This window comes from Neolamprologus multifasciatus, chromosome 7 (genome assembly GCF_963576455.1).
Source record: "Neolamprologus multifasciatus chromosome 7, fNeoMul1.2, whole genome shotgun sequence".
In the NCBI taxonomy this organism is placed as follows: domain Eukaryota; kingdom Metazoa; phylum Chordata; class Actinopteri; order Cichliformes; family Cichlidae; genus Neolamprologus; species Neolamprologus multifasciatus.
The window spans coordinates 62,395,664-62,407,764 of NC_140445.1; the positions used below are offsets into that span (position 1 = coordinate 62,395,664).

Here is a 12,101-nt window from a genome sequence, read left to right on the forward strand (position 1 = left end):
GTGTGTACACCGTGTGTGCATCTAATATGTCAGTGTTGATGGATGCAAATGAGATTCTCGTGTGGTGAGTGTTTTGTGCTGTTGCCTTTCGTGTTGCGGAGAATGTGGCTACTTTGGTTAGATCACTTTTGATGTGATCATTATGTAGCCATAGCTCTCCATTTGTGGTCGGTCACTAGCATGCTTGCTTTACTGAACTTTGGAGATTAAAGTAACTTGTTGTTGTTGAGAATAGATTCCTGTACATCAAAGTTAAAGAGAATATAGTTTGTGATTGCTTGCAACATTATAATATTGCAGTTAATGAGTGTAAGAATACAAAATAGAAAAAAAGGCCTGGGATGGGAACAAAGAACTGAGGTACAGGGCAGGAGGACAACCAACCCCCACCCCCAGGACAGTAGCAAGACTTACTAAGGGTGAGGAGCAGACAACGGGCAAACGGGCACTACCATAAAAGGAGATGGGGGTCAGGGTGTCAGCACCCTTGGCCACTGTACTAGTGTATTTCCATTGTGGGGGTGTTTACTGTAGGGGGGAAGAGACCAGAGGTTATAACTGTAACTGTTGTGTGGAGTTCTTTAGATCAGCCTTTAGCATAGGAATGCAGTGTGCTGATCTCCAGATGCATCTGTAAGAATAATGGGTAATAAAAGGATTGTGTAAAACATGGAAACATCTCAGCGTGATCTCTACCAGGACCAAAAGAATCACAGAGACCGGCGTTGTCTCAACATTGTGGTATAGGGCCACTTGTATGTGACCATTTGTGTGGTGGAGACAACAGATTACTTGGTTGTGGTTATTTTTTGCTACTTTTGGTTTTGTGTTGTAGCAGGTCAAGTAATCATTTTGGGTTTAACTGTTGTGCTCCTTTGTGTTGGGTCACGTGTTAATTTTTGTGTGTTCAGTATGGCAACTTCCAGTCCTTGTGCAGGGGCATCCATGCTTAAAGATGTAGTAATGAGAACACTGTGCTTCTGCTAGCTTTTACTTTTCTTTTAAGTTTGGAGATCAGGGACCAGAAAGCTTCAGAGTGGCTTTTAATTCATTTTAGGGGTTCTAGAGGAACCCTTTTGAGGGAGGAGGTGTTGCACCCCTCTGCAGCCCCTAATCTCCTCAGTGTGTTCAGCTGGTGCCGATTGACCACACCTAGTCAGGTGTGGATACAAGCATACCTGAAGCAGGCTTTCAGGAAAGCTCACTAGTCTTTGCCTTGGTTGCACCAGACATTTTAGCCAACCTGCTATACCATTTTAAGATAAAACCTCTTCTCACTGAAATTCCTGGGGTTTCATCTCCTTATTTATGTTGCGGCTGTTGAGCCGGGTTGTATCAATGACGATTAAATAGAAAGCTATAAAAAGTGTTCACTGACTATGTAAACTAAGATAGGTGGACTTTGTTTAATCATAAAATTAAACAAAGAAGAAATCAAATATATTCAAAGGTAGAAATGTTTAAAAAACAGGGCATGAAAACAGTCTCAGTCAGCAAAAATAATAGTTTCCATCTTACTTGTGCATTGAGAAATCTGTGCCATGTTACTTTCTGTTCTGTGATCTCCAGCCACTGCTACAACAGTGAAAGTGTAGCACACTCCAGGAGTCAGCTCAGTGACATTTACTTTAGCTTCAGTGACAGTCTTATTCATTTTTGTTGTTCCATTTGTCCACTCTACTCTATAGAACGACCTTTGACCCACTGGGTGAGTCCAGTTCAGAAATATGGAGGACGTCCTGATTTCACTGACAGTAAGATCCTTGATTACTTCAGGCTCTGTGAGTGGAGAGCACATACATGAGGATGAACATAAAAGTGATTAGAAGTGACCACTGACTATGTAAACTAAGATATAAGAGGACTGAATGAAGTGGGGTATGAAAGGACATGTCAGACTGAGGACAGCGTGGCTTTAGCTCAGGAGGTAGAGCAGACCATATACTGATTGGATGGTTGGTGGTTTGATCCCTGGCTCCTCCTAGAGTCGTGCAAGTTAATAACCCTGAGTTGTTCTCTGATGCAGCTATCGGAGTGTGAATGTTACTTGGTAAGCAGTTAAAAATCTTCAAAAAACAAGGTGAGTGTGACATGTTGTATTACGTGGTACCCTGGGAGATTAGAAAAGTGCTCTTCTTGGTCAAATTGTTGATTAAAAAATAAATCATTTGAATATCAAAAGGTGTTTCAAATTGAAAGACTAAAAAAAAAGGAGGAGTTTGGCAAGATTTGTACAATACATCTTTACAGAAATGAAAGCCTTACTTGTCGTGACCATGTCGACGTGAACCGTCTCACTCTGAAATCCCAATTCCCCCACAGTTGTCACAGAAATGTTGTAGGAAGTCCCAGAAGACAGGGAAGAGAAGTTCCAACTGGTGTTTGTGGTATTTATATTGTTGGATTGCTGGGATGATGTGTAAGTCAGCAGGTAGTAGAAATTAGCACCAGTCATCAGAGGCGCCTCTGCCCATTGAGTTTCAATGGAACTGGTTGTTTTATTCAGGATCTCAATCCTCCCAGGAGGGTTAGGGACTGGAGGAAGGGGGATGCAACATATTATCTAATGTAAGTGCTCACAGTTTTAATAATTTTGTTTTACAGTTTGTTAGTGTAGTGTCAAATTAAACTTTATCAGTAACAGCTCAATTCTCAAAACCTGCTGAAGTAAATAAAAACATACATACATATTAACATAAATGTGACTACACTCAAAATTGAAGAAATGTATTCTACTCACGAGTGGCGTTAGTAACAAGTTCAGATGATGCATTGAAGGGTCCACTTATTGTGGTTAACATGACGCTGTACGCCCGTCCAGCTGACAGGTTTTCAAACTGGTACGATGTATTCAAAGAGTTCAGGGATTGAATAGTTGTATTACGTATTAGCTGCAAACTGTAACGCACCACATTTCCTTTAGGTTTCGTCCATGTCACTGTGATGGAACTATTCGAATGACCTGAGATAGTGGGCTTTACTGTCTCGGGCTCTGTTGATGTGATGAGAGAACAAAATATTAAAACGTGTCAACAATGACAGTCTGATAAATAAAACTTGAAATGGCAGCTGAGTCGTACTCGTGTACTGAGAAGTGCAGATGGTTTGTCCTTCAATGCCATTTGCTGCCACGACAGAAACACAGAAGGTACAGTTGGTCCCAGGGTCGAGGCCTGAGATCTGTATGGTTTCTTGTCCCAGGGTGTTGTTTTTGTAGGCACAGCCTGATGTAGCAACTCGATATTGATAGTCATCCCTGTACTCAGCTGGCTTCATCCAGTTCAGATTTATAGCAGTTGTGTTTATGGTTTCAGCCTTCAACTCAGTAATACCATATGGCCCTACAAACACAGGGGGAATTATTATTATTATAACAACAGCAGTATTATAGGTACATGAACAGCACTTTTCTTATAACTCTCCAAAAGTTGATTCTGTTCATCTGGACGTAGCGTTTTCTCCCAGAAAACGCTACGTCCAGATGAACAGAATCAACTTTTGGAGATTTATTTTCCTGGATGATTAAGAATGCATCAAGACGTTTTCTTATAACAACTCTCTTTCACTGGAATAATGATAAACTACCCAAGCTCAGCTTTTGATGGTAGCTGACTGGTTCTTTTTACTGATTTAGTTTGAGTTTAGAATTGTGGATTTCCAGGAGAAGCAGAGATTCTGACAACATATACTGTACATACGTGTGAAGTAAGACTTTGTCACAGGATCTGCCTGAGTGCCATCTGCTGTCAGTGTAGTGACAGTGAAGTTGAAGTTGCTCCCAGAACGAAGATTTATGATTGTTGCATTTTTTATGTTCACATTTAATTTGTTTACAATAACATTGGACTTGTTGGTGACCTGCACCCAGTAAGAGTAGCTTAATTTGCTCTCCTGCTGTGCCCACACCAAGGTCACTGCATTTGTAGTTATTTCTGTCTGAGTCAGATTGGATACAGGAAATGGTCCTGAGAAAACGAGACAGATGAAAAACCTGTGATTGCTGTTACATGTTCCTCACACTCAGAGGAAAAAGAAATACGATAAATAGTATTTGTAGTATAGTATATGTCTTTTAAAACATTATCACGTTCATACACAGAGAGATTCCAGATATTTTAAAATGTGTCTGGGTGACATTTTGTTGTCACTACATCCAAAAAGCAAAACAAAACAAAGAAAATCAAAGAAACAAAAGTCAAGTATAGCAGTAAAAATAAATTCTGTCAGAGTGAAAGAAAAAAAGATAAACTCAATAAAAAAAAAAAAAATCAGGAAAATCCACCATAACAATCACAATCTCATCAGCTGTACGTCTACTCACTGGTATAGTTTACTGTCGTCACTGATGTACTTTTATATCCCATCACACCCACAGTAACAACAGAGATAGTGTAGGGGCTTCCAGATGGGAGGTTTCCCAGCAGAAACCAGTTGTCTTTTGTCACAAAGGTGTTGTTAGTGGTGGTGACACTAAAGTTGTATTGCTTGTGGTTCATGTTCTGTGGGAGGGCCCAGGTGAAGTTGATGGAATTAACCGTCTGAGATTGCACTGTGATGGGGCCAGGAGGGTTGGGAACTGAAGAAGGAGAAGGATTTGATTATTTGATTGATTAATTCGATTAATTCAAACAATACATGCATTTTAAAAATAGGTGTTGATCAAAATGCTGAATATACAATTTGAGGTAGAAGTCAGATTGTCAATGAAACTCACAAGTTGCGTTGCAGACACGTGAACTGTTACTCTGAAAAGGTCCACTTTTGGTGATCAACTGGACATAGTAAATTACTCCTGGTGTCAAGCCCCCAAAGACTGTGTTTTTAGTTTGATTGTTTACATCCGTGCTGTTCACTAACTGTCCAGCACTATTTAGCACAACACTGTAACTGGAGACCTTCCCTGTCACCAGTGTCCAGCTCACTAAAAGGCTAGTTGTGGTTCCTACGGCTATAATGTTTGAGACTGCTTCAGGCACTGGAAAAAGAAGAAGATTCAAATTAAATGAACATTAATATTGGACTAATAGGGGCTGAGCAGTAACACAAAGAAAATGTTGACCAAATTTACTTATATTCTGACCAAAAAATGTTTAACGATTTGAATCAGGTTATATTTTGGCTCGGGGTTGAGACATTTAGAGAAAGGTTAGAAACTAAAGAGCAAAGGTATCAAGCTAATAGCTGCTGATTGTTAAACAGGGAGGACAATTTTTTATGGAAATTGTCAGCTTCAGCTTTTCTGAAGCTAATATATCTGCCTATAGTGCCTGGAATTTGGCCATTTTTCTCTGTCTCTTTTCTCTTATCAATTCCCTAGTATGAAAAAAGCAATGCTGTATATATAAAAATACAATATCACATATTGCCAGGCTCTGACAGTCTGTTGGAGATCACTATAAATTGCAAGATGAATTAAGAATACTTGACTTTGGCCACATACAAACATAAGTTCACATGTTAGTTCTTACTTGTGTAACTGAATCCCTTCTCCACCGTAGATTCACTTCCTTCTGCAGCTTGTGTTCTGACTGTGACTCTGTAGTTAGTTCCTGGGTTTAGATTCGGTACAGAAATGCTGTTATTGGTGATGTTTGTTGAGTAAATAAGTCCTCCTGTGTCATCGTAAGTGTCAACTAAGTATATATAATACGATTTGACCCCCAGCGGGTTTAACCAGTTCACATTTAGTGAAGTAGTAGATTCAGGGATGATTATTAGATTCCCCACTGGGTTTGGCACTAAAAAAGATGACAAATTAGGAAACAATGTTAAACAATGGAAGTTAAATAAGTTGCACTCATTACATCAATATCCCCGATTTGATGGCAAGCAAAGACCCATGTTACATGTCATACCAAACTTTTTCACACCATATTTCCTGTCTAAGCTTAACTATAAACTGTCCAACACTGACACTGATAAGATAAGATAGGATAAGAAGAACTTTATTTATCCCGAGGGAAATTCTTTTTGTCATCCACATGCTCAGTGCAGCATGAGAGACAGAGGAACAGTGTAATAAGATATACAATATGTACAATAGAATACAAGTATACAGTAATATACAGTAGGATAGTGCAAAATTTAATATCGAATAACTGTAGCAAGTAACAGTATAACTATATCCATCCATCCATCCATCCATCTTCATCCGCTTTATCCGAGGCCGGGTCGCGGGGGCAGCAGCCTAAGCAAAGAGGCCCAGACCTCCCTCTCCCCAGCCACCTCCTCCAGCTTATCCGGGGGAACACCAAGGCGTTCCCAGGCCAGCCGAGAGATATAATCTCTCCAGTATGTCCTGGGTCTGCCCTGGGGCCTCCTCCCGGTGGGACATGCCTGGAACACCTCACCCAGGAGGCGCCCAGGGGGCATCCTTGTCAGATGCCCGAACCACCTCAGCTGGCTCCTTTCGATGTGGAGCAGCAGCGGCTCTACTCTGAGCCCCTCCCGGATGGCCGAACTTCTCACCCTATCTCTAAGGGAGAGGCCAGCCACCCTTCGGAGGAAGCTCATTTCTGCCGCTTGTATCCGTGATCTCGTTCTTTCAGTCACTACCCACAGCTCGTGGCCATAGGTGAGGGTAGGGACGTAGATCGACCGGTAAATTGAGAGCTTCGCTTTTACACTCAGCTCCCTCTTCACCACGACGGACCGGTGCAGTGTCTGCATTACTGCAGCTGCAGCCCCAATCCGTCTGTCGATCTCCGGCTCCCTTCTCCCATCACTCGCGAACAAGACCCCGAGATACTTGAACTCCTCCACTTGGGACAGGAACTCATCCCCGACCCGGAGTGGGCACTCCACCCTTTTCCGGCTGAGAACCATGGCCTCAGATTTGGAGGTGCTGATCCTCATTCCCGCTGCTTCACACTCGGCTGCGAACCGCGCCAGTGCGAGCTGGAGGCCCTCACCCGATGAAGCCAACAGAACCACATCATCCGCAAAAATCAGAGATGAGATTCTGAGGCCACCAAAGCGAAAGCCCTCCGCCACTTGGCTGCGCCTAGAAATCCTGTCCATAAAAATTATGAACAGAACCGGTGACAAAGGGCAGCCCTGGCGGAGCCCATCACCCACCGGGAACGAGTCCGACTTATTGCCGGCAATGCGAACCAAGCTCTTGCAACGGTTGTATAGGGATCGAATGGCCCGTAGCAATGGGCCAGACACCCCATACTCCCGCAACACCTCCCACAGGACACCCCGAGGGACATGGTCGAATGCCTTCTCCAAGTCCACAAAACACATGTAGACTGGTTGGGCAAACTCCCATGCACCCTCAAGTATCCTTGAGAGGATAAAGAGCTGGTCCAGTGTTCCGCGACCAGGACAAAAACCGCATTGTTCCTCCTGTATCCGAGGTTCGACTAGCGGACGAACTTTCCTTTCCAGCACCCTGGCATAGACTTTCCCGGGGAGGCTGAGGAGTGTGATCCCCCTGTAGTTGGAACACACCCTCCAGTCCCCCTTCTTAAAGATGGGGACCACCACCCCGGTCTGCCAGTCCACGGGTACTGCCCCTGATCTCCACGCAACATTGCAGAGGCGTGTCAACCAGGACAGCCCTACAATGTCCAGAGCCTTCAGGAACTCGGGGCGGACCTCATCAACACCAGGGGCTCTGCCACCAAGGAGTTGTTTAACTGCCTCAGTGACCTCGCCCCCGGAAATTGGTGGGTCATTCCCCTCATCCCCAGACTCTGCTTCCTCCTCGGAAGACGCGTCAGTGGGATTAAGGAGGTCCTCGAAGTATTCCTTCCACCGCCTGACAATTTTCTCAGTCGACGTTAGCAGCGCTCCGCCAGCACTATACACAGTGCAGGAGAGCACCGCTTTCCCTTCCTGAGACGTCTGACGGTTTGCCAGAATCTCTTCGAGGCAGTCCGAAAGTCTTTTTCCATGGCCTCTCCGAACTCCTCCCACACCCGAGTTTTTGCTTCAGCCACTGCCCGAGCCGCATTCCGCTTGGCCTGTCGATACCTGTCGGCTGCCTCCGGAGTCCCACAGGCTAACCAGTCCCGATAGGACTCCTTCTTCAGCCTGGTGGCTCCCTTCACCTCTGGTGTCCACCATTTGGTTCGGGGATTACCACCACGGCAGGCACCAACCACCTTGCGGCCGCAGCTCAATGCAGCAGTTTCGGCAATGGCAACGCTGAACATGGTCCATTCGGACTCAATGTCCCCCGCCTCCCTCGGAATGCTGTTGAAGCTCTGCCGGAGGTGTGCGTTGAAGATCTCGCGGACTGGGGCCTCTGCTAGTCGTTCCCAGCACACCCTCACTACGCGTTTAGGTGCAATATATATATATATATATATATATATATATATATATATATATATATATATATATATATATATATATATATATATATATAACTATATCCTGAAAAATAAATAGCTTAGCTTAGCTATCAGTGCAGGTGATTCTAAAAGTCACATAGTATTGTGCAAATGGATACGAGAGTAGCAGCATATGATTGGGAGATGAAACAAACATTCAATGAAAAAACTGTTGGGTAATATTGCATGGTCTGAATGGGAACAGAATAGCTTTGTTATTAATCCTCAGCAAAATCACCTACAGAGTGAGGAAGAGTTGTACAGTTTTATTGCCACCTGCACAAAGGATATTATATGTTGATTAATATGAAGTGTTCTTGCTGGCCAATAAAACCATGCATTAAAAACAGACAGTCTGATGGCTTTGGGGTTTTTTTTGTTGTACTTACAGGTGAAAAAAGAATTCTGAACAACCGTGCTGCTTAAATTTCCAGGTCCAGTAGTTTTTACTGTTACATTGTATTTGGTTCCAGAGTCAAGGAGTGAAAGAAGCAAAGTGTTATTTTGAGTGGAAGTTGTGTTTTGACTGAGACCACCCACAGCCTGATAGGTGATACTGTATATGATGTCTGGAGCTCCGATCATTTCATCAGGTGTTGCCCACTGCAGCTGGAGTGAGGAGTTGCTCCGGGTACTAAAGATGACGGACCCAGGAGGTTTGGGAACTAAAGGGTACAAATAACACCACATTGACATCTTAAAGTCATTTTGCTGTTTTAAAGAAGTACAAAACAGTTTAGTCCCATAAAAATGTAATAAAATAAGTATACTCCTATGTTTCCAGATAGGATGCCAACCTTTATCTACACAGTTACAAAAGGGATCAATTAATTTCAATGTGATGTTTTTTTTTTTGTTGTTGTTGTTTTTAACTGTTTAGGTGTTTCTGCATAACGCATTTAAAAACAGCAATTGAATTTAATATTTTTGTACCCAATTTAACATTTATTATCACAAGAATCTCATTATTCATGTTTCTAATGGTATCCACAGTTGTTCTCAGGGTCTTAAAAAACATGGCGATGAAGAAAAGAGATTAGTTTGTTGGGCTTACCAGTGGCAAATGACACCTGGTCAGATGTATTCCAGAAGTTTCCAGCAAAAGCAGTCACTGTGATATTATAGAGTCTCCCGGGTTTTAAATAGGTAAAACTGGTTGTTGTGGCCATTGTTTGACTGGAGTTTGTAAACACTAAGTTTTCATTGGATATATTGACCTGAAAATAACTAATGTTTCCTCGAGGCAAAATCCAGCTGATGCTTAAGGTGTTGGTTCCTTGTGTAACACTAATGTTCCCAGGCTTTTCAGGCCCTGTAGAATAAAGATGTAAATGCCATTTTAATAACACAACAAATGCATTATTAAAAACCAAAACATTAAAAACAATATTACAAGCTTCAGTCTGTATATAGATTCACAAATGTTTGGACAGCTATACTGTAAATATATTTTAATTTCCTTCACTATTCAAAATTATGGATAGGGCATAAAGTGTAGAGCTTTAATTTGAGTAGGTTTATATTAACAATTAAAGAAGTAGTTGATTGATTTTAGTTGTTTCATTGTTTATGGGAGTTTAAAAGTAACGACACAAGCGGCTACTTGACTTTGCAGTTTAAGCTTCACCTTCATTTAAGTCATAAAAATTAGATAAAGACAATCTGACTAAAGATCAGCACTTGTACAATCTCATCCTCTGTATTATTCAGTCTTTTTTATTTTTTTCTAATCTATATTACAACAAATGTCAATATAGAAGTTTTAAAATATCACCCTATTAGAGATAAAACTATAACCATTATTGGAGCTGTTACTCAAACACAGAGTGAGCACAACTACAGCTGTTATATGAGGACACATCGGTGAGAGATCCAACCTTCTCACTTCAAAGGGCTTCTTCTTCTACATCTGGATTTCTTCTTCTACTTTCCTTTGAATTTAACTTATCTTATGATGAAAGAAGACTCCTTATTTTACCAGATATCCTCAGCAGACAGTCACTAATTCACAGTATGAAAACATTTAAATGCTCGCTTACTTGTGTAGATGGTGACAGTAGCATTCTGTCCTTCAGTAGAACCATCAGCAGCCACTGCAGTGACAGTTACTCCATACTGGACACCAGCAGTCAGGTTAGTAAAGTTCTTAAACGTGTCACTGACATTTACAGAGGCACTTGTTCCTCCACCTGTCCACTGTACTTTATAGAAGAAGCTGTTTCCCACTGGTTTAGTCCAGCTCACAAACATAGACGATGTTGTGACGTTAACAGCAGACAGACTCGTGATTACTTCAGGCTCTATGAGTGGAGAGTACATGAGGAGGAACAAGAAAACAAAAGAACTGTTAGAACAAGAACAATAAGCAGTGACTGCAGCAGGTAAGAATCAAGAGGACTGAATTAAGGAGAACCTGAGAGGATATGTGAATAATTCAAAAACTTAATTTGGTAAAAAAAACAAAAAAACAAACATGTCACTCGTGGATAAAAAGTGTTTTTAGATTTGAAGTCTTCCTGTAAAAACGATTTCATTAATTTTTGAAGTAACTGCTTCACTAGAAAAAAAAATATCCTAAAAAGTTGACAAACAAATAATAAACTACAAGATAAAAAATGAAACAGTGACACAGTACAGAGCACGAGACCCCAGATCAGAAATCGTCATACTCTTCATCTTACTTGTGTATTGAGAAAGTGTTGCTACGTCACTTTCTGTTCTGTTATCTCCAGCCACTGCTATGACAGTGAAAGTGTAGTTCACTCCAGGAGTCAGCTCAGTGAAATTTACTTTAGTTTCAGTCTTATTCATGTTTATTGTTCCATCTGTCCACTCTACTCTATAGAATGACCTTTGACCCTGTGGCTCAGTCCAGTTCAGAAATATAGAGGACGTCCTGATTTCAGTGACAGTAAGATCATTCACTTTCTCGGGTTCTGTGAGTTACAGAGAGGTAGATGCAAAAAAACAAAACTAAGATAAATATATGTTAAACTTAGAAAATTACACCATCAAATATGCTGCAAATTTAGTAAGGAACACCTAAGGGACAGCGTTTGAAAAACATTGATTACAAATTCATTCAGATGTTGAATTCCTGCATATCTTATGTGTATACAGTAAAATTAACTCTGCAGCTCTCATAGTTTTTCATTTCAGTGACAATAAGAACCCTGACTAATTTAGGCTCTGTGAGTAGAGGGTAATTGCATGAGAAGTCAAGTCTATTCAATTTTATTTTCTTTAAATAGAGCCAAATTAGTTACCTCAAAGCACTTTAGTAAAGACCCTACACTAAAAGAGAGAAAACGGCAACAATCAAACAGCCTCCTTTGTGCACTTGGCGACTGTAGGGAGGTAAAACTCCCTTTTAACAGGAAGAAACCTCCAGCAGAAACAGGCTCAGGTAGTGGCAACCATCTGCCACCTTAAAGGCCTGTGTTACATACAACACTAATAGAGACAGATTGATCATTTTTTAGACTGAATCATTAATTCATTGTAGAATTTATTAGAGCAGAAAATGCATGGGATCTAAAAAGACACATTAATGCTTTGGAAGAAGTGATTCATGGAGTTAACTCAGAAGGATCAGTCGGAGAGCAAGCGTCTAAATAAATATCAGAAGCATTGGAAGTAGCTGTACATAATAATACATCAGTCAGACGGTCATGAGTCATTTCTACTCTAAACATTACAGTTTTCTTTGTGGAAAAAATACATGCAATCACCACTAGTTAAGGTTAAAGAAAAGCTCGC

General features: G+C 41.4%; 1 protein-coding gene across 3 annotated transcripts in view; it reads right to left on the minus strand.

Annotated features, from left to right (window-relative positions):
• ptprjb.2 (protein tyrosine phosphatase receptor type Jb, tandem duplicate 2) overlaps window positions 1-12,101 on the minus strand; it is a 48,393-nt gene that overhangs the window by 12,938 nt on the left and 23,354 nt on the right. For all 3 annotated transcript variants that reach the window (XR_014875114.1, XR_014875115.1, XM_085166545.1), the window contains exons 12-23: window positions 11,024-11,278; window positions 10,382-10,642; window positions 9,397-9,654; window positions 8,732-9,007; window positions 5,469-5,738; window positions 4,715-4,975; window positions 4,322-4,576; window positions 3,699-3,965; window positions 3,081-3,341; window positions 2,741-2,992; window positions 2,266-2,535; window positions 1,519-1,779 (exon numbers count right to left, since the gene is read on the minus strand). Coding sequence is in view for 1 of the 3 variants with exons in the window: in XM_085166545.1 (XP_085022671.1) it covers window positions 1,519-1,779; window positions 2,266-2,535; window positions 2,741-2,992; window positions 3,081-3,341; window positions 3,699-3,965; window positions 4,322-4,576; window positions 4,715-4,975; window positions 5,469-5,738; window positions 8,732-9,007; window positions 9,397-9,654; window positions 10,382-10,642; window positions 11,024-11,278 (3,147 nt within the window). In the remaining 2 variants the exon portion in view is untranslated. The remainder of the gene's footprint in view (window positions 1-1,518; window positions 1,780-2,265; window positions 2,536-2,740; window positions 2,993-3,080; window positions 3,342-3,698; window positions 3,966-4,321; window positions 4,577-4,714; window positions 4,976-5,468; window positions 5,739-8,731; window positions 9,008-9,396; window positions 9,655-10,381; window positions 10,643-11,023; window positions 11,279-12,101) is intronic.